This window comes from Xyrauchen texanus, chromosome 16 (genome assembly GCF_025860055.1).
Source record: "Xyrauchen texanus isolate HMW12.3.18 chromosome 16, RBS_HiC_50CHRs, whole genome shotgun sequence".
In the NCBI taxonomy this organism is placed as follows: Eukaryota; Metazoa; Chordata; class Actinopteri; order Cypriniformes; family Catostomidae; genus Xyrauchen; species Xyrauchen texanus.
Genome location: NC_068291.1, coordinates 16,623,558 through 16,647,076, shown reverse-complemented (window position 1 = coordinate 16,647,076; position 23,519 = coordinate 16,623,558). Strand labels below are relative to the sequence as shown.

The 23,519-nt window shown below is 36.0% G+C and overlaps 1 protein-coding gene across 3 annotated transcripts in view; it reads right to left on the bottom strand.

Annotated features, from left to right (window-relative positions):
* dnmt3ab (DNA (cytosine-5-)-methyltransferase 3 alpha b) overlaps positions 1-23,519 on the bottom strand; it is a 112,454-nt gene that overhangs the window by 87,726 nt on the left and 1,209 nt on the right. For all 3 annotated transcript variants that reach the window (XM_052145170.1, XM_052145172.1, XM_052145173.1), the window contains exons 2-3: positions 20,121-20,297; positions 13,179-13,283 (exon numbers count right to left, since the gene is read on the bottom strand). In XM_052145170.1, coding sequence (XP_052001130.1) covers positions 13,179-13,283; positions 20,121-20,198 — 183 coding nt within the window. In that variant the 5' untranslated portion in view covers positions 20,199-20,297. The remainder of the gene's footprint in view (positions 1-13,178; positions 13,284-20,120; positions 20,298-23,519) is intronic.

The following is a 23,519-nucleotide window of genomic DNA, read 5'->3' as shown; positions in this document are numbered from 1 at the left end:
CATATTTCATAAACCAGAATTATTTTCTTTTTTTGCAGCAGCAAAGGCAAAAAAACATGGTTATTACAATATTACTATAGTAAAACTACCTTTATATTAATTTTTATAAGTAGTATTAAAGAAAATATTAAGAGAGGAGGCAGGAAACAGAATGAGAAAAAGAGTGCAACAAACACAGAATCGAATCAGGGTTTGCTAATTTATTACAGAAATAAATTAGAATATGTCTCAATTTGCAAGTAAACTGTATAATTTACTCTAGAGCTCCTGCAATTTGGCTGTTCAATATAAGGCCATTTCCGATGTCCTTGCCTTGACCTCTACACTGAAGCATCTAATTGAATCTGATAGACCACAGAAGACACACGATTGAAGCTAGTCTTTGTATACATTAAGTATATGCATTAGTAAAATGTTTCTATGCATTTGTGTACAAAAAAAACACAAGGACTACATTAAAAATAGTATACAGTATATACTATACAGTACACTATTACTATATTTGAAGTTAACAGAATGTATACAGTGTATAGTAAGCAAATTTTCTTTCTGAATGGAATCAGATGACCTACTGCATATGCCAAAATGTGCAGTATAATACAGAGTACACTGTGCGGAATACTGTTCACCATCTCCAAAAAATGCCACAAAACAAATGTGACCTTTCGTTTGAAGTGTGATGAATGAAGTAGGGCCAAATATCTACCACACATTTTTTTTACTCATAATTTAATCAGATTGCAAAATGCACAATACACACTAGTATTTTAAAAAATCTAAAAGAATATTGAATACTGAATGCAAATTGCTGAATTAAGCATGCAACGGTATGTGGTAATTTGACAGATGAAGTTGGAAGTCCAACTTTTAAGTGCTAATTTCCAAGTAGGAAGTTGGAAATTCTGACTTTCCATTTTAAAAGTAACACAAAAAATAAAAATAAATGAATGACTGAAATGCAGAAATATCCATAGGCTGAATTTGGAATGGGATATTACCATAGTACTAGGGCTGGGTATCGCCTGGCACCTCACAATATTATACGTATTGCAATACACGTCAATATATTGCATTATATCATAATATCATCATTTGATTCGGCGAATGGGCTACAACAACAGAAGACCACATCGGGGCAAAGTGCTCAGTAATTCCATTGTGCCATTGTGTTACTTCAATAATAGACCGATGTGTAACACAGTCTCATTTAAACGGTCTGCATATCAGAGCTGCGACAGACGCGTTTGAGCTCATTATGTTAAAGTGCTCACCTGTTTCATTCTCCCTCTCTCTCGTCTACAGTTCTGTAACATTTAACTTTATCTTGTATAATGATAAAAATGCAAATATCAATTAAACTAATATCATACAGTATACCGTCTGCAAATATGCGCATATCTTGTTTAAACAGATGTAATAAACCAACCTCACAAAACTCCAGCATATCCAGCATCTTGTGGAACGCTCATTAATCTTCCTCTGAAGCATGTAATCTATCACTCTCCTCAACAGTTCCCTATAACCTTTCTAATGATAAAAGGCAAATATCAATAAAACATCTATTATGTACGTCTGCAAATATGCAGCTATCTCGTTTAAACAGATGTAATTCTCGAACCTCACGAAAATCCAGTGTTTTCTTCCCATCGAGCCAGTAGAGTAGTCAAGGTCATACGCAGGCATATGCCATATGCCCACCTATCTTTCTTAGGATTTTGTGTATGCCCACCTAAAATAAGTGATGATGCATATGGTCGCCAGTACAACGAGTATGCTTTTGACCCAGATATATATATATATATATATATATATATATATATATATATATATACAGTGGATTTAAAAGTCTACACACCCCTGTTAAAATGCCAGGTTTTTGTGATGTAAACGAATGAGACAAAGATAAATCATGTCAGAACTTTTTCCACTTTTAATGTGACCTATAATGTGAACAATTAAATTGAAAAACAAACTGAAATCTTCGTGGGGGAAAAATGAAAAACCTTACAATAACCTGGTTGCATAAGTGTGCACACCCTCTTATAACTGGGGATGTGGCTGTGTTCAGAATTAACCAATCACATTCAAACTCTTGATAAATAGAAGTCATTACACACCTGCCATCATTTAAAGTGACTCAAAAGCCATGGTCCGCCGAGAGCTTCCAAAGCAAATATTATATGATATTGAAAGATATCAGTCAGGAGAAGGGTACAATAGAATTTCCAAGGCATTAGATATACCATGGAACACAGTGAAGACAGGCATCATCAAGTGGAGAAAATATGGCACAACAGAGACATTACCAAGAACTGGAAGTCCCTCCAAAATTTATGAAAAGACGAGAAGAAAACTGATCAGGGAGGCTTCCAAGAGGCCTACAGCCACATTAAGGGAACTGCAGGAATTTCTGGCAAGTACTGGCTGTGTGCTACATGTGACAATAATCTCCAGTATTCTTCATATAAATAGGCTATGGGGTAGGGTGGCAAGACGGGAAGCCTTTTCTTACAAAGAAAAACATCCAAGCCCAGCTGAAGTTTGCAAAAACAAACATCAAGTCTCCCAAAAGCACTTGGGAAAATGTGTTATGATTTAACACATTAAAAACAAATGCATTAAAAACAACACTGCACATCACCCAAAGAACACCATACCTACAGTGAAGCATGGTGGTGGCAGCATCATGCTTCTTCAACTGGAACCGGGGCCTTAGTCAGGGTTGAGGGAATTATGAACAGTTCCAAATACCAGGCAATTTTGGCACAAAACCTTCAGGCGTCTGTTAGAAAGTTGAAGATGAAGAGGAAGTTCACCTTTCAGCATGACAACGACCCAAAGGTGGATCCAAATCCACAAAAGCATGGCTTCACCAGAAGAAGATTAACATTTTGGAATGGCCCAGCCAGAGCCCAGACCTGAATCCAATTGAACATCTGTGGGGTGATCTGAAGAGGGCTGTGCACAGGAGATGTCCTCACAATCTGACAGATTTGGAGCGCTTTTGCAAAGAAGAGTGGGCAAATATTGCCACGTCAAGCTGTGCCATGCTAATAGACTCCTACCCAAAAAGACTAAGTGCTGTAATAAAATCAAAAGGTGCTTCAACAAAGTATTAGTTTAAGGGTGTGCACACATATGCAACCAGGTTATTGTGAGTTTTTTTTTTCCTCAAAGATTTCAGTTTGTTTTTCAATTGAATTGTTCACGTTATAGGTCACATTAAAGGTGGAAAAAGTTCTGACATGATTTATCGTTGTCTCATTCTTTTACATCACAAGAACCTGGCATTTTAACAGGGATGTGTAGACTTTTTATATCCACTGTATATTTAACTTAAGCAATTAAAATGTGTGAAAATACAGCATGTTATTGCACCTGTGCACAACTGTGTCCCGTAATTATATCAAATGTCTTTTTTGTGTGTGTGCCTTTTACTGCTGTCAACACACTCATATAAGCTATAATGCTTAACAGTTTACTGCATATTTTATGTGTATTAGTTTGTTAGTTAGAGTAATTTTCATAGTAGCCTAATGGACATTAATAAGACCTATACATTTAAATACATATTTAATACAAAGTTCTTAGTTCTTTTGTACATCATGATGGAAAAAAATTTACCCTGATATACAGTAAAAAATGTTTAATGCAAAAATATATTTTTTACCCATTTTACATATGTATTGTATATAAATGTCGATATATACATTTTAGAGACCAGCTGCATGTTTTTACTTATATTTTTGGTGATGTATTCCATCGGCCATCAGCCAGAATCAAAACATCAGGGTCAAAATTGAAAGTTTAGTGTGAAATTGAGTAAATATAGTGCTAAATAAGAGTTTATTAATATTTTAGCAATTTCATGTTTATGTTATTTACTATATAAAATTGTGTGATATATCGGCATTGTAAAAGTCTATCAGCCACCCTGCTCTGTGGATATTGGCATCAGCCATTAAAAACCCATATCGCTCGATCACTAATTGGCTGGATTGAAAACATAAAATCAGATTGGCTAAAGAGGATGTACTTCAAAAAATTTAGTTTTCCATTAGTATTCAACATAGCCAAGGTTTTTTGCTTATGTTGACACGTATCACAATAATAACATAAGTTATTTTCACTGGTATCATAGTAAATAACATAACATAAGTGATCTTAAAAAGTGTGCAGTTAATTTGTAGTGACTTTAAATTACTTAAAATGATTCCATAATCCACATATAATACAGTTTACTTTGGTAACGGCTACATATCCTGAATATCTGGGAGCAAAGAAGTTCATCTTGCTTAATATACTACTACACCAGTCCTTCCAGAGTCTTATCTTGTATGCACATGCACACACACACATCTTAGATACACATCTCTTACACATTCCACATGAAAACACTGTCATCTCAAACACACCCAAAGCCCCTATGCTGAGACAGACAGACTGGGAGCCTGGGGAGAGCAGAAGTGCCAGTCTGACAGTGGTATTTCTCTTTAGTAGCAGCTGCTGCCTTGCCTCACTGCCTTGGGATGTTAAAGCCACTCTAATGAAGAAATAAAAGCGCAATCTGACATAACACAACCGTTACTCCATTCAAGTGAGAGGAAAGACATGGTCTTTGAAACAGCTGATGGATTACAATATTGCATTGCACAATCAGGAGTGAGGTCTCAACTGTGACGCTGTCTTGTGTCATGAATGACAGATGAAGTCATTGTACGGCATATCTTTAGAGGCATAACTTTTTGTACCAAGAGGGTTCAACAATAAGGTTGTGGTGAGCAGGGAGGAGCCATGCGGCGTCCCAGCGAGGGGAGTATTTAAGGAGAAGAGACAGCGGCAAAGGGGAGAGAGATGTACGAAGGTTGTCCGTGTGTTTGACTGTTTTTACGATTTGACGCAGCTGGCTGGAAAGTAGTGCGTGTTTTTGTTTCTTTATATGCTGAAAAGTGTCATTAAATTTCGATGTGTTTGTCAAGCCGGCCCAAGCTTCCTCCTTACATTCATAATTGTTACAATGGTATTTTTCTGCTTGTCCAATTAGGCCAGAGGTTCATATTTGTACTGGCCCCAAATTGTTGTACTGATTCAAACCAATAACGTGAATTTATTAACCTATTCATTAAAACAACAATGTTAAATACATAACAGAAAACCAAATGTCCATGAACTGATTATGCGTCAACTAGCCTGAAACTCTCTCACACTGGCCTAAGGCCATCAGGCTATCCTATTGCTAAGCCATGGCCAGACTCTGAAAACTTGACTGAAGGCTATAACGTGCCACCCACAAATCCAGAATTATGGGTTCCTACTTTCTATACTGTTAATTCTTTCCATTTGCCTCATTTTTCATTTGACATTACAGAGGGGAGGTGGTATGGGAAGAATGTTATTCCTTCATCTGAGGATAGCTGGCTGGAGTAGTACACCCAAAAGTACTCTGTCTTTAGCTTTAACCTTGTGCAACTCCTTGTCCACATGCGTGGTCATTGTTTTGTTTTTTTTTGTCTGTTTAAATTAATTAATTTCAGGACACTCTGGGCTGTCAGTAAAGTCATGTGACAACAACATGGCACGATCATAGCAGAGTTTGTCTTTAAACACCAACAACATTACATAAGAAACAGAATTAAGGTTTTACATTGAAACCTGATTGAGTCAACAGACTAAAGTCTGTAGTTTAATTCGATATGCCATTTATTAAACCTTGAGTAATTTATCTCGAATTAAATATGCAAATTTATGATTGATAAAATGCTTCAGAACTGGCTACCACTTGTTTGTTTGACAGTGCAAAGACAGAACATTGAGATTTTGTTGCCAAAGTACGAAGAAAAAATCACTGTAACACAAAAGTCAAATCAAGTCAAATAATTTTTATTTGTATAGTTTTTTGTGCTTTTCCCAATACGCATTGTTCCAAAGCAGCTTTTGTTTATTAGGTGCTACTAATTACAAATCAATCATTTTTGTCTTGTGGATGATGAAGCTAGCGAAACATATTAGACTTACATTGAAGAAGGGACCCAGACCATTTCTAGGGACCAGAATATCATAGAGACTTGAAGGTGGGCTCTGTTGACTAGGATCAGTAATTGGGATGCATGATACTGTATATCGGCAGCCAATATATTATTGGTATATATTATTAACGTGTTAACGCATGTGATTAATTCAAAAAGTTTAACGTGTTAATTTTTCGTGATTAACGCATTTACTGTTAATACAGCATAAACACTAGTGTGAATGGTGGAACATTTGTAATGTATCCACCCGGAGTTATTACACTGATGCACACTTCACAGCACCAGATCCCGTCTACCAAGATGAGCCTGCAAACTTACCATAAAATAGCATAATGCGGCAGTCTTATAGATATTCTGTGAGCGGTACTGTCGTAATACCAATAACAGAGCTACGGATGTTGTTTTCTAAGTAAATAAAAGAAGCACTATTTAATGTAAAAAACAAGCCCATATGGGACTTGTAAGGTGCATTTCAATTACTAAAGAAGCAAAACAAATCTTAAAACGTAGAAAGAGACATCTTGGTCTGGAAGTGCTTTTCATAGCGAGTTCAAATTTCAGGCGTTGATGCTCTGATGCGAATCGTGAACGCAGCTTCACAATTGCTGTAGCAAAGCAGATAGCCACAGTCTACTAGCAGATTCATATTGTGGAGGGTGAGAGTTTAAGACATTTAATGCTCATTGCAATTAATATGCAACGCTTGGAGAAAATAGTTCTTTCAATTAGTCAACCTCCCACTTACACTTAGGGAAACATTTAATGTTACTTGAATTGGTGCTGTTTCAGTGCATTTCTTGTGAAAGGCTTTGTTTGGAAAATGTTAATAAAGCATATTGTTTTGTTTTCTTTCCTAAGATGGAAATAAATATATTTTGACAAGAAAATAAGTATATTTAGTGTCAAATTTCAGCACTTTCAAAATCTGCGATTAACCGCAATTAACTACAAAAATTAATAATAGGGCGAACACACAAACTATAACACAAGAACCACCGCTGCACACACAGAGAGATTGTGGTTTGTATTGTGGTTTTTGTGGTTTAATTTTCATTACATGCTGTTTACTTATCTGCTTATTTTTGGTTTAATGCATTATTACAGCTGTTAGGAATTCATTATTGTCTCTCTGTTAGAGATTCTTCAGGATTACCATAAATACTCATAGAAATGTGCAACATAAAATTTATGCAAGTGCATTGTCATTTATTTCTCATTCAAATCAGCATACATATGCAATATAGGCACATTTCTGGTTCATGTTACATCTGGCAAACCTAGACAGCTGTTAAAAACAAGGAACAGGAATATAACAAAAAATAAACTAGACTGACACAGACTTAAATTAAGATGTGACAAACTACACAGCAAACAGGAAGACGGTAATCCACAATCAAAAGATGTAACAGTAAAACAATACTTAACAAGGAAAAAAAGAGCATAAGGGCTATAAATACACAGATAAGGGAAACACGTGACAAAACTAAACTAGTAACAAGATAACAAGACTACTAAAACATGAACCAATGACCAAACAGAACTGATAACAAGTTAATAAGACAATAATCCAATGAGATCAAAACACATGAAACAAAGGGGTCACCGTGAACAGGAAGCAGATAACTGAACGTCAAAATAAAAGACAAGATCTAAATAGTGCAAAATGGTAATCTAGATAAACCAATAATTTTACATAAACAGACATATGTCACAGGTGCATCCCTAATAAGTAAGCAATCACCTGGCAACCACCCATAACACCCAAGCAGCTAAATAGCAATGAGCTAAAAACAATTTAGAATACCTTAGCAACTGTATAACAATGCCCTGGCATTGTGGCGGTAAGCTTTGTATGGGCAAGCACTTCTCACATATACTAAAGACAATATAAAAAAAATAAAACAATTATTTAAAATAATTCCAATCCAATTGAATACTGAAATGCCCGGAAAAACAGGCAACAAATGTGCTGGCAGCAATCTGGGTTTTTAAAACATTGAGGTATGCTTTGATATTAGCAACTTCCCTTTGTGTCCTAGAAGCAAATCCCTCCATATGTATCTGTAACACGATTTAGATGGGAAAAGAGGAGGCAAGAACTGGCTTGATAATATAAATAAAAGTTTTATATAAAACTGAAACAAAGACAAACACACACACACAGACACACACAAATGACGGACATGTCCGTAAACGATCTCTCTCTCTCCCGCACCATCCTCAGCAGTCGGCCTTTATCCCTCTCGGAGGCTTGATTAGCCTGATAAGGGACCGGGTGTGTAGAATCACGACCCAGCCAATATTTTAAAATGATTGTGGCAATCAATTATTTTTGGTCGCATTCTGGAGCACTGCTGAGAGCTTTGGAAGTCTGACTGCTCTGCGTAAAAATAGCATTTAAAAATGTATGGTTATAAACTCTAATTTAGAGTGCTAAATATGGTTACATTGACACACATTTCAGTAAAAACAAGAGTGACAACCACATTCTATAACTGAAGTTAAGATCTTAAAGGCACCGATATACTTCATTCGAAATCGAAGAACGAACAGGCGTGATTTCATTCAGAACCAAATCCTGACCAAAAGATGGTGTTTATGAGTTTGTTTCAGAGGTTCATAAAGGCCTTGATATACTTCATAAGAAATCGAAGAACGAACAGGTGTGACGTTATTTAGAACAATATATGGCCAAAAAGAAGGTGTTTTCTCATTTATCTCTTCTAACCGGCTGCTAAACTCCTTCTTACTGCCATTGGTCCACGTCATCGGTTGGTGTGACCTGGAGCTCCACGTACTTTGTGCTATGTTGTTCACCCAGTCAAGATCAGTCAACATGAACACACCGGCCTGCAGGGTTATTAGCGAGCTGGACCAAATTTACCTACATCTGTATGATCTTTCACAGACAATTTTCAAGACCATGTCATGCAATTGTTTTTGTTTAATTAGTCTACAAACGGAATCAAATCTCACAATCAGATGTGCTATCTGCAGCGAAAGCCATTCACACATCTGTCCATAGTAAGATATTTTTTCATCATTCTATTGTCTTAATTTTGCTCATTAACTCTCTTTTATACATCCATCTTTGCAGCAGTATTACTATCATCATAAATTACAATAGCAGAGTGTATTCGGTGCATATTATAGCCGCTAATAGCGTGTTAGCTCAAAAGCTCCATGAATTCAGAATGTAAACAAGACAAATTAAAGAAAAATTCTTCATATATTACTTTAATTCATCATCGAGTGGTTAAACAGATTTTTTTTTTACTGATTTCTACTCACAGAACGAGGCCTGTAGTAATTGATAACACATTTTAATGTCACATTAGTTAAGGTTTTACTGTCTGAATGTTTGCAAACATTATACCGTTGGCTACAAACAAAGAACTTCTCCAGAATTATATCGGTGCCTATATGTCATGTCCACACTAATACATTTTAGTTTGAAAAGCATTCATTTCGCCATGTTTACGCCTCTTTTCACACTAGAACACCATTTTACTCTAACGAAAAAGGAAGTTTTAGAAAATGCTCTCCATAACTGTATACATTGGAAAACGATGATGTTAGGGAAACTGAAAACAGAGGTTTTAAACTTAAATGGTTTAATGTGGGCGTTGCCAAATTTTGAGTTTGGTTAGCAAATGCCGTGCTCTACAATAAAAAAAATTATATTCGAAGCTGCTCTCGGTTTAATTAAGACTTGTCTGATAAACTTACTTCTTGCTTGGACTCATTTATTAAATACTGTGTTGTTTTCAATGAGGAAAGTTGTTGACTTGTGGTGGTGAGGTTACAGCCATTATTCATGGCTATTGCAAAAATAAATATAGAGGCTTGACTTTGGTTATTCATTAATACAGACAGTATTTGAGCCACTCTTTTAAACTGTTGTATGAACAGGACCATTCAAATGTCACACCTGTTACAAAATTCAGTTGTCAATCTCAAACATTGACTGTCTGAACATTGAAGGAAAACTTCCAGAAATCAGTCATGATATGTCACCAAGACATTGTCTCTCCCAGATGGACTCACAATTAGAAAACATTTCAGCAAGGCAGTCAAACATAGAGCGCAAACAAAATCCTTCATATCAGCAGTCAGCACCTCAATGAGAAATGAGTCAAACATTATTCTATCTGTCTTCACATGGGTAACATTTCACAGCGTAAGCCATCGCTCCCTCCGCAGGGCCGCAATTACCTGTTGAAGGAATGGGATAGGGGAATAATACAATCACAATGTCCCCAGGGGAAGGAGGAGAGGATGTGGGGCAACCGAACATCCACATGCACTGACTTGCCCTCTCTGGATTAATTATGCAAGAGAGCAGGGATTATTTTCAAACACAGGAATATGGGCTCCGGAGAAGGACGGATATTTCCCAGAGACTGGGTGTGGAAAATGTGGCAAACTTACTCCTTCCCGGAGTGGTTTGTCACAAAATAAAAGTGGTGTGTTTTGGGAAAGAGACGGAAAAGAAAAGAAGTTACAAAAACATAAAGAGAACAAGTATGAATCTTCAAAGAAGACAATTTAAATATACACAAACGTGAAAGCAAGGACACACTCTTAAACTGCTATGCAAAACTGTCCAACACAGTCATTTATAATATATCACATTCAAAAAACCAACATTCAATTTCTATTAAACTCACAAAAAATAGATACGTCCCTTTTCAGGAAAAAGTATTTTAAAGATAATTTAGTAAAAATCTAAATATCTTTAAAGATCTTTATTGTAAAGGGTTTAAACAATGTTTTTCATGGTTGTTCAATGAACCATGAACAATTAATGAATGCGCACCTGTGGAACGGTCATTAAGACAATAACACTTTACAGACAGTAGGCAAATAAGGTCACAGTTATAAAAACTAAGAACACTAAAGGGACATTTCTACTGACTCTGAAAAACACCAAAAAAAGAAAAGATGCCCAGGGTCCCTGCTCATCTGCGTGAACATGCCTTAGGCATGCTGCATGGAGAAATGAGGACTGCAGATGTGGCCAGGGCAATACATTGCAATGTCTGAACTGTGAGACGCCTAAGACAGCAATACAGGGAGACAGGAAGGACAGCTGATCGTCCTCGCAGTGGACAATCAGGGACCAGATCAGGGACCATAAGAAGGACATAAGCAAAAGCGACACTGCAGACCACGTGTAATAACACCTGCACAGGATCAGTACATCCGAATATCACACCTGCGGGACAGGTACAGGATGGCAACAACAACTGCCCAAGTTACACCAGGAAAGCTCAATCACTCCATCGGTGCTCAGACTGTCTGCAATAGGCTGAGAGAGGCTGGACTGAGGGCTTGTAAGCCTGTTGTAGGCAGGTCCTTACAAGACATCACCGAACGTTGCCTATGGGCACAAACCCACCTTCGCTGGACCAGACAGGACTGGCAAAAAGTGCTCTTCACTGACGAGTCGAGGTTTTGTCTCACCGGGGGTGATGGTCGGACTAACGTTTATCGTCGAAGGAATGAGCATTACACCGTGGCCTGTACTCTGGAGCGGGATCGATTTGGAGGTGGAGGGTCTGTCATGGTCTGGGGCGGTGTGTCAAAGCATCATCAGACTGAGCTTGTTGTCATTGCAAGCAATCTCAATGCTGTGCGTTAAAGGGAAGACATCCTCCTCCCTCATGTGGTACCCTTCCTGCAGGCTCATCATGACACGACCCTCCAGCATGACAATGCCACCAGCCATACTGCTCGTTCTGTGCATGATTTCCTGCAAGACAAGAATGTCAGTGTTCTGCCATGGCCAATGAAGAGCCCGGATCTCAATCCCATTGAGAATGTCTGGGACCTGTTAGATCGGTGAGGGCTAGGGCCATTCCCCCCAGAAATTTCCGGGAACTTGCAAGTGCCTTGGTGAAAGAGTGGGGTAACATCTCACAGCAAGAATAGGCAAATCTGGTGCAATTGCACTGCAGTACTTAATGCAGCTGGTGGCCACACCAGATACTGACTGTTACTATTGATTTTGGGAGTGCAGGGACCATAAGAAGGACATAAGCAAAAGCAACAGTGGAAGGAGCAACAATGTTTGTTGGACTTGGACAACGACCAGCCTGCTAGCTAACTGAGGCATTGAATTCAGCCAGTAATGCTTGTGATAAACAGCGAATCGCCGGTGTCCTCTGCAGCTGATCTCAGTAAGTTGTTATTTTTGCCAACTTTGTTAGCTTTTCTTATATGGCTGTCATCTTATTTTGTGCATTGTTTTGTTCTGCGGCTATTTGTTGAATAAAATGGGGGGACACTCAATCAATAATATTATATGCTATGGCAAAAATCCAAATACAACCATCTGCTTCACCAATGTTAATAATGATTGCACTGTAAAAGTTTACAGAATTTAACAAGTTAAGTCATAGTTCATAAAATATGATGTAATTACATTACCTGTCATCTTGAGTGTAGATGTCATCTCTGGCAGTCTTGTTGAGCAATGTAATATAGATAGATTACATTAATCTGTATGTTTAAATAACAAGAGTAAAATCTGTATCAAACACACTATGATGCGCCATGTTTGTTTATGTTTGAGGTAGTCATGTGTAACTACCATGTAGACAGTAACCCGTTAAATCACCGTTCGGCTCTAAGGTCAGTGGAAAAGCACGGCCAGTTTACGATAATCTCCAGATTTCCCCAGCCGCGAACCAGCAGAGCACAGTCTCGGCATGAGAACCATCGCAATTTTGGTGGAAAATGGCTATATGATATCCCAAGATTTGGCTCTAGTCCCTCCTTTAATAAAAGTCTATGGAACTTTTTCACCTTTTTTATTGTCCACTAGGCAAGTATAATAAGTCTGATCATTTAGAAAAAGAAAGGCACACCTCTCCTCAACAATCCACACAATTTTATATGAAATGGTGAGAGATGAGTTACGCGAAAACGTTTAATCCTTAGAAAGCATCATTAACTAGACTGTCATTAATGTCCAATCATTATCGACTAATTCTGATGATTAAAAGCAACCACATTTGACTGTTTAAATGTTACTAACCACTGCCAAGACTAGCACCGGGTGGATAAACAAAAATAAACCATATCCCATGTGAAGCTGAATGTTTTGTGGTTAAGCTGAGTGCTGAGAGTTTCTAGGATACTCACAGGGAGGTGCTTGCGTTTGCGGCCAGGCCGTCCAACCTTACGGACAGGAGTGCAGAGCGAAGGCATTTCATCAATAATCACTGTGTCCATTCTAGAGCTCTCATTCTAAACAAATAAAAACACATGTCATTAAGCATTACTGCTCAACTACACAGACCCAAAAGCAAATTCTCTGGTCAGGGTTCCCACACTTTCTGACCAATGAATTTCCATGAGTTGTCCAGTTCTTTGTGATTACTGAATAAGTACTTTCAGAAATCCTTGAAATTCAGACCGATCCACTAATGAATCATTCAGACTAATTGGTGCATCAGTCGTTCATCTAGACGCAGCACTACGAATAGTACAGAAAGCAGGTGTTGAGACATGTTTTTAAAAATGTAAGTGCTTTTACATGACATCTAAAAAGCATGACGCTCATGCACGAGACACTGAATAAAACAGCAAGAGTAAAAGACATATGTCTAGTGCATGTTTACATAGAAATAAAAAACAGCACAGACGGACACAAAAACGAATTTGGCGTAAACAGCCCCAAAGGCTTATGAGCTAGTTTTATTCTACACAAGAGCATCTAGCTTAAGAACTATTTTAGAGCTGAGAATAACAAGAAAAATTAATTAATCACAGAAATCTGTATTTACTTTTACACGATTTATAAATTTGATTAATTTCCATGACCTTTTCTAAACCTGGAAAACACACATTTCCTGAAATTTCCAGGATTTCCATGATCATGGTATTAGACTCAAGTGTTGGGTGTAACGTGATTACAAAGTACTAAGTTACTGTAATCAAATTACTTTTGTTAAAAAGTAACATGAAATTTGTTGAGTAATATGGTTTCATCCAGGTTATAAATGTGCATAATTTTTTTATTTTAGAATAGTGATAGATGAAATATATGGCCAGGCCAATAACTCTAAATATTTGGCCTTTTTGAGATTACTGGCCGATAATCCTGCCTGTTTGCCCAGTTAACAAAAATAAGTATCGTACATTTATTTTGTTTAAGTTGAGTACATATTGTGTAAAGTACGTGTTTTGCATTTCAGTTATTTTGTGTTAATCTCTTTTGCTATCATCAAACTGAATGTTATCTAAAATATTATTGTATAATATACAAACTGAATATATCAGCACTACATATGCCATCAACCACCCTGCTCAAATATCGACCACTGAAATCCCATATTGGTCAATCACTATTCCATAAGAGTCATTTGATTAAACAAGATGTGTGTCACTGATATAGTAGAAGTCAACTTAAAGGTGAAGTGTGTACTTTCTGCATCAATAGCATCACCAAACTGAATTGCAAAAATAATTTTCAAACATGTTTTTCCAAATGCTCCCCATATTTGGGGATATGGTTGCTCAAGTGAACAGAGCAATATTAAAAGTGCCAAAATTGCCACTGAGCTCTTTTACATGGACACCAGAAAGTAGTTTATTGCGAGAAAGCTGCTTAAGGTTGAAAGCACCATTCCAATTTACATGCACTGTATAAGCGGTGTACTCTATACATGCAGCTCGGTCCATAAGCAGCTTTCTCCATAGCAATGTATTTTCACTGCAATGCTTGAGTAAATAACAAACATGGTATCAGAGGAAGACTTTGCTATTTTATTCTCTATAGCTGTGGTTTATTTCCAGATATTCCAGAGTTGTTCCTGTGTTTGTTTCCTTAACTTTCCATCATGACCTGCAGCAGAATTGCACTGCAATAGTGGGGTTTCCCTCTTAAGTCAAAATCCAAGATTCACCTAATGTACTTAAGTGCATATACGGGGATGTGAGGGACAATCTATATTTTAAATTGGTGTTTATAAATGGATATAGTTTATAGTGTATTTGCTTTTCCCACTGTACTCCGAGAAACTTTGAATTCTTTCCGTTGTGTAGACTTGTTGATACAGCAGGTATCCAACTAGAATGACCTTTACTATCGCGATGGTAAAAATTTACTGACACTTTGGCACCACCGTTTAGTGTAAAGAAAGTGAATTATTATTTACATTAGTTCTTTTTTTATGTTTTGATGTGTAGAAGGCGATCTAACAATGTAAAATGAGTTATAGCTTAGTTAGCTCATGAACTGGTCTATAGAAAAAAATGCAAGAATGTCAGCCTTTTTCAATAGATGAAAACTGTGGTTTCATAGATATTAGTGATTTAATTATCTTCCATTGTGAGCATTCATCATTTTATTTGTTAGCCCCACTGAAAAAACAACAATGCATTTAATTAGCGGCATTAACCTGTGTTATATTTGACCCGGCTAGTCGGCAGTGATAGCCTAAAATAGAGTGGTTCAATTGAAACCCTGCTCATAAGCCTAATTAAATGTATACAGTACATATATATATATATATATATATATATATATATATATATATATATATATATATATATATATATATATACACTCATTATTTTGTTATTATATTATGTAGGGCTCCATCCTATGACATTAGGTATCGTGTATGTTCCACGCACATGCACACTCTTCAAAAACCTATAAGAATGCTGCTATTGCGTTTTCATGGTCACATAAACCACATTATCTGGGAGAAACTCAGGTGTGTTAAACCTCCGGCAAAAGGAAAACTGCTTTCTTGTTTACATGACTGCCACTCTCTGCAAAAACCTAGAAATAGAATGTTTTTTTTAAGTGCATGCAAAAGTGTCAGTGTTTACACTTTTCAGGGAAATCAGCCTATGAATGGCTTACTTATAGATGTTTCAGCATATTAAAATGAGAGAGAAGGTAACACACGTCACCTTTTAAAATTCATTAGAAAAACCACTGTGATTCAGTTTATTCCTAGTGTTTTTTCTGAACTATTACGAACCAACATATTTTTTTTTAGCAGGTCCACTCTAACATTTGAAAGATTTAATACGATTTGTACATTTCTTTTTACATCTCTCGACAAGGTTATTTAGATAATGAGAAAAGCCAGCATTTGAATGCATTGTCAATTTAGTCAGGATAAAGTAAGAGGTGCTACACCGCAGAGAGATCTGAACACACTGCACTCCCTCTTGACACAGTTACAAAGACATTCAGTGGCTCTTTCTCTTGCCTCCTTCACTTTTTCTTTGTTTAACAAAACCTTGTCTTCCCTCTATCACAATAGCCACTCTTTGGCCAGCCAAGCACCCTAGGGAGGACAGGGGAGCAAAGATGATCCTAATGTAGCTGCTGCAGCTCCAGGGCTGAATAAGGCCACTGGCTCTAAAGATGAATGTTAATGAGAATGTTGCCCCTGTCTGCCATGACTACTGAGAAGTCCAGCATGGCCAAAAGATGGTGGAACACAGCTGGAAATTCTTATTATTATGTGCAGTAAAGCCTATATGATGCTTAAAAGGGTTAGTTCACCTAAAAATGAAAATTCTGTCATCATTAACTCACCCTCCAAATCCATATAACTTTCTTTCTTCTGTGGAACACAACAGGAGATATTCTGAAGAATGTTGATTCTGATTCCTATACAATATTAATCCTTTTTTTATGCAATGAAAGTCAATGGGGACTGAGCTTTTGTGCTCCATGAAACAAAATGATGGTGAGTGAATCTATCTATCCTTTTACTATTAAAATAAACACAGTATGAATAGTATTTTAAGTGGGGGTCATCTTACAAGACTTCAAGGTAAATAGGGGAGAGCATTTCAAATCTGAATTCAAATTCAAATTTTGTATTAAATGGTAACACGCAAAATAAGGTTGTACAAGTTATAAGCAGTGTTGGGTAACTTACTGAAAAAAGTCCACTACAAATTACAAATGACTTTTTAATGTAATCAGATTACTGTGATAATTACTTAATCCAAAATGTAATCACATTACTAAAAAACTAACTCAAGTGCCAAGGAAAAAAATGTTTCCGCTCAAAAAATTCAAAATAATGTCTATATTTCCGCTTTGTTCATTGCATCGCAGACAAGTAATACTCTCAGCACCACTCATTTCTTCCTTACAATGACTCATTAGGGGGCACACACAGTCATAAAAATGCATGAACCTAAAATAAATAAATATCATATAAAAAAAGTTTTATTTTACATTTATCTTTTTTAGAAATTAATTTAATTTAAACCCAATTAATGTACTTAAAAGTAATTAACCTAATTGAAAGTCAGTCACTGTAATCTGATTACAAGAATTTAAAATGTAATGTTACTTTTTAACAAAAGTAATTTGGTTACAGTAACTTAGTAATTTGTAATCACATTACACCCAACAGTGCATTAGTTAACATGAACAACACTTTACAGAATTCATTCATCTTGGTTACATTTTTAACAATAAAAGGTTTATACATTAACACTACTTTCAACATAAACTTACAATGAACATTACAATATTGAGAGATTGGGTAATACTATATTAAGGTTGCATTAATGCAATATGTATGATGAATTAATAATTAAGAATATTTTTTACAACATTTATTCATTCTGGTTAATGTTCATTTATAAATATACTATTGTTCAATGTTTGTTCATGTTATAATGCAGAAAATAATGTTAACAGAAACTAATTTTAATATTACAAATGTATTAGTATATGTTAATTAACATTAACCAAGATTAATAAGTGCTGTAAACGAATTGAACTAACAATAAATATATATATTTTTTTATTCTACATTTATTAATATTTGTTAATGTCATTTTCTGGTAACACTTTACAATAATTTACAATGCAGTAAAGTTAACAAATACAACATTACTGTAAAGTGTTACAGAAACTGACATTAACCAAGATTAATAAACGCTGTAAAAAAAAAAAAAAGGTATTAATCCTTATTAGTTTATGACACCTAATGCACTGACTAATTTTAGGGATAATTCACCCAAAAATGAAAATTGTGTCACTTACACACATCATGTTGTTTCATGGAACACAGGAAATGTTAGGCCAAATGTTAGGGACAGTCAGGCGACCTCAATCCCGGTTTACTTACACTGTATGGAAAAAGGCAGTGCCCATATTCCTCAAAATGTCACCTCTATGTTCCACAAGGAACAATTTTCATTTTTGGGTGAGCTAACCCTTTAATGTATAGAACTTTACTGAAAAGTGTTATTGATTAAATAAAATGAAAAAATCTATATTATCTATATATAAATATATATACATTTATTTACATACTTTTGGACAGTAGTGGACCCATGGCAAAGAGAGCAGTGTTTTTTCCTGCTGAGTTCTCCGTGTTTCATCAGTAGTAAAAACAAACCTGCTACCCTTACACAATGTTCCCATTACGATATAACTAAACAAATAAAACGTTTAAACAAACAAAAACAAAGGGTGTGCTAGGAAATTATTGTTGCCTTGCATGAACTCAGTGACATTGTCTACATCTTTGCTCTATTTCTGTTGGCAGCCGGTTATTTAAGGCAAGCGCTGTTACCAGGCAACAGGACTATGAGCGTAGCATGGGTCCATGGGTGCAGGGAAGGGGAAGAATGAATTCCCCTGTAAATCAGACATACGGCATCCTCTCAAACACAAGCCAACACCCACGTCATTGAACACTCGTACGAAACTGAGCAGACACTATCAACACGGCCAGAGTGGATGATGACAATTCACATGTGTTTTCTAATTCTACTCACAGTAGTCTATTTTACTCTGACACCTGATAATCCTAATGATTGTCATTGTGGGGGAAATGAATCACTATTGATAATGATATAGTGAATAAAACATTGTATATGACATTTGCAGATGGATTTGAGGAAAGAGTTAAAGGCTCTATTAAAATTGCTTGATGAGTGCCATTTTCTTTCCTGTGTAGAAGTATTTCCTTTTGAAACAGGAAGTGTGGGAGGATATATAAAAGGGATAGTTCACCCAAAAATGTGTTTCTCACCCAAATTGATTGCATGACTTCAAAAGACATATTAAACCATTGGAGTCATATGGATTACATTTATGCTGCCTTTATGTGATTTTTGGAGCTTCAAATTTCTGAACACCATTCACTTCTATTGTATGGACCTACAGAGCTGAGATATTCTTCTAAAAAAAAAAAACAGCAGAAGAAAGAATGTCATACACATCTACGATGGAATGAGTAAATTATTAGAGCATTGTCATTTGTGGGTGAACTATTCCTTTAAGGGGATCGTCCCCTTTATTTAAAATAGCCATTAGGCTTTAGTAACAGATTTGCTACTTGCGAGTTGGTGGCAGAAGGTATTGTGGGAGGGACATTCTCATTATGGAGAGCATTTGTTTGGACAAAAACTTATGTAGTGGATAAGTCATCAAAAGTTTTGGTCTATTTCTCGGGGGGGAAATTTTAAATATGTGTATCTGCTAACTATTATTGTTTCAACTTTTAGCAAATAGTATATAGATGGCATCAAATCTAACAGACATGGACTAAATTTTGAATTGATTTCAAGGGATCCTTAAAGGTTGATGTGAGGTGTTTGCTGGAATGGCAAGGAAAAACTCACAAGCAGAAAAATCTGGAAATTTGAAGCACAAAAAATAAAAAAATAATTAAATAAAAGAGGAAATTGCTGAATGTCCCTTCCTCTTGAAAACAAACACTTTAACAAGTAACCCATCTTGTAGGGGATGTTCACGCCGCTCATTATCATTTTGCAAATGCCTTTAAGAGCCTTTACCAGTGGTGTGAGTTTGCTCATTTATGTTCATTAATGCATAAAATATGGTAATGATTTCTGATTTAGACAATATTTAAGGCATTGCATAGAGTCTTTTCTCTGAATAACAGCTACACAGTTGCAATCTCACAGTTAAGTATGACGGTATTTATTTCTAAACCCTTGACACTTCAGTGATGCAGGAAAACAGCATGATGTGGTTACTAGACTTATTGTGGTCAGTCTGTGGGAATAGATCCACAGCAGGCCCATCATAAAATGCCCAGGGACTCATTAACCTCTTACCATTTGACTCCCATTCATGTCACAGTTGAAGTCAGAGCTCTTGAATGTGGTGGAGGTGGTGACTGAGTTGGATGGCATTGTGACTGTTGAACACAATGCAGAAGTCAAAAAAAGATCAAAACAAAAATAAAAGAACAAAAAAGGAAAAAAATGATGATCCTCCTTCTTTAGGATCCCCTGTGAAAAGGAAGACCACAATCAGAAAAAGACTACTACTCACACTTCTACTACTCAAGTATAATATGTAAAATAATATGAGATAATGTTAGTAATTTTTTTATATACTAGATATATTTAGAGCTGTCAGAACAAAAGTTTAACAAATAAATTAAAATTCTCTCATTATTCACTTTCCCTGATTCCATCCCAGTTCTTCTACAAAACACAAATGAAGATTCTCTGTCAGGTCCTTATAATGGAAGTTAATGGGTGCCAGCACTTTGACGGTCCAAAAGTCACATTTAGGCAGCTTAAAAGTAATCCACACGTCTGCAGTCTTCAGAAGACATTCATTGATCGACTGGAGTTGTGTGGATTACTTTTATGCTGCCTAAATGTGACTTTTGGACCGTCAAAGTGCCGGCACCCATTAACTTCCATTATAAGGACCTGACAGAGCTCTATCTTCTAAGAATCTTCATTTGTGTTGTGCTGAAGAAAGACAGTCAAACACATCTGGAATGGCATCAGGGTAAGTGAATAATGAGAGAATTTTCATTTTTGGGTGAACTATTCCTTTAATCTTGATTAACGCATTTACTATTAATACAGCATAAACCAGCATAAACAGTGCTTTGAAGGGTGGAAACTTTGCAAAGTGTCTGCCTGGAGTCATTATACTGATGCACACACCACAACACACACAAAAGCGCTTCCCTGTCAGTGATAAAATGAAGGAAAAAGGAGCTCTTAACGCTATTTGATGTACAAAACAAGCCTAGGTGGGACTTGTGATAGAAATCAAGAATTTTTCAGCAGATGTAAGGAGCATTTTAATTACTACAGAAGCACATCAAGTCTTAACTTGGCATCAAGTCTTAACTATCACTAAATGTTGATTGAGACATTTTTGTCTGCAAGTGCTTTTCATATGGAGTTCAAAATGGAGCTGGCATTGCCGCCCTGATGCGACTCATGAATGCAGCTTCACAATTGCTGTAACAAAGCAGATAGCCACAGTCTACCAGCAGATTCATATTTTGGAGGATGAGAGTTTAAAAGATTGCAATGAAAATGCAACCTATGGGGAGATTAGTTCTGTCAATTAGTCAAACTCCCACATGTAACTTGAATTGGTGCTATTTTAGTGCATTTCTATCTTTAAATACAGGCTTTGTTTAGAAAATGTTTATAAAGCATTATGTTGCTACATATCAGGGCTCGACATTAAGCACTGTCGCGTGCTTGTCCTCCAGACAAGTAAATTGGTCATTCACTTGTCCGAGTAAAAAAGTTACTTGTCCGTAGAGAAAAAAATACATTTAAGTTACATGCTCAAGTAATGTGTCAAAGTTTATGTTGTATATTTTTCTAAAATTACGACGGATGCCCAACCTAATAGTGTACCTATGCAATCAACTAAATTCTCTGCGACAGAAATGGAAACTGTACTGTGTAGGGGAGGAAGCTGTTGTCATATGATAATTACTTTATGTTAGATATGGTAGTCAAACCATCGCCACCATTAATGGGATGCTCATAGTTCTATGGAATGAGATCTACGTTTTCATCATGTTATTGCAGCAAGATCTGCCATGTGCAATATAGACATTAAATTATCACAATACCAAAATTTCAGTAGTCTGTTGTGAAATTTGACAATTCTCGATACCAGCTTCAAAGCCACAACAAATAATAACACTAACTAATTTGTTAATTATGGAAGAATGTTTTCAAGCTCTTAAGTAATTATTCAAGACTAGTAAAAACAGTCAGTAATAAAATATCAATAAAAACATTCAGTGCTTTTAACAGCTTTAAAAGTTTTTAACAGCAGTAGGCTATCAAGCATTCAAGTAAACATTCAGAATGAAATGCAACATGAAGCTACTACAGGTCTTCACTGTATTATTATAATACATTCATACTTTTTAAAGATACTAAAGTTACTCAGTCAAGAGCGTTTTCTTGTTTTGGTTGTTTGATTATTATAATGACACACTAGATGCTTTTTTTCTCTGCTGTTTATGTTCACTTTAGACATCACTCTCTGTGTTTACATGAATACCTCACCAAGACTGGAATTTTAAAATGTATTTGATCGTTCAGTTGCGCATTAGCGAGAGCATGTTCAGCACACACACATACGCCCCTGTCAATCAAACAGGGTGCAGCTGTTACTAGATCGCTAAAGAATTATAAATGGATTAGTTTTAACAACAGAATAAGAATATTAACTTTCTAACAAGTGACACAGGCCTAGGCTATCACAAGTATATATCGTTTTATTTTTATTTTATTTTTTTCTTGATGTTTTAATCAGTCTGCTTGTAACGGTCGACAAGTAAAATTCTCATTTACTTGCCCCTTCAAAAATCCACTTGTCCTGGACAAGTTTTAATGTCGATTGTTTTGTTGTCTTTCCTAAGATGGAAATAAATGTATTTTGACAGGAAAAGAAGAATATATAATATAACATTTCTATAAAATATACAATAACCACATTTATTTTTTTTATTAATCGCAATTAAAGTTTTTAATCAACTGACACACACACACAAACAAATTTAGGTGTAGGTTCCTGGGGTAAATAATGGGGCTCTTATGGGTGCTGACTTGTTCTGTCCAAAAGAGGAATGGGCATTTAGAGTAATTTCTGTAGTCAAGTACAACAGAAAACACTTAAAAGACGAGTAAATTATTACTTAAAATTTGCAATTTAAGTTCAACTTCAACCTTTGAACATGTTTTTCTAATGATTAATTGAGCACTATGTATAAACAACATCATCTAGACAAAATAATTAAAAACAAATGATTGCTGTACTCGATTAATCGATCATTTGTGCACATCCCTAGTCCAAAATACACTCAAATAATTGTGATGAGTTCATTTCAAACTTATATTTCCAATGGTTTTTGAATTCCAACTTATTTTTGTGTTGAACCATACTCATACACTTCAAGAGACTGAAATATGAACTCCTTTATGCTTTATGGTATTTCCTTTTTTTTTCCCCCTGAGAGCCATTTTAAAGGGATCTGTGCACTGTAGTTTTCACTCCCATGTACTGTATGTTAATTAGATCATCATATTTTTCTGAACAATAAGGGCACTAAAGTCCCACGATATTAGATTTAGAGGTCAATTAACCCTTATTTTAAATAATAATTATCACAGTAAACAGTTTCTGCCAAAATTCCATTATTATATCAGTTTTGATGACTACATTTAAAGCTT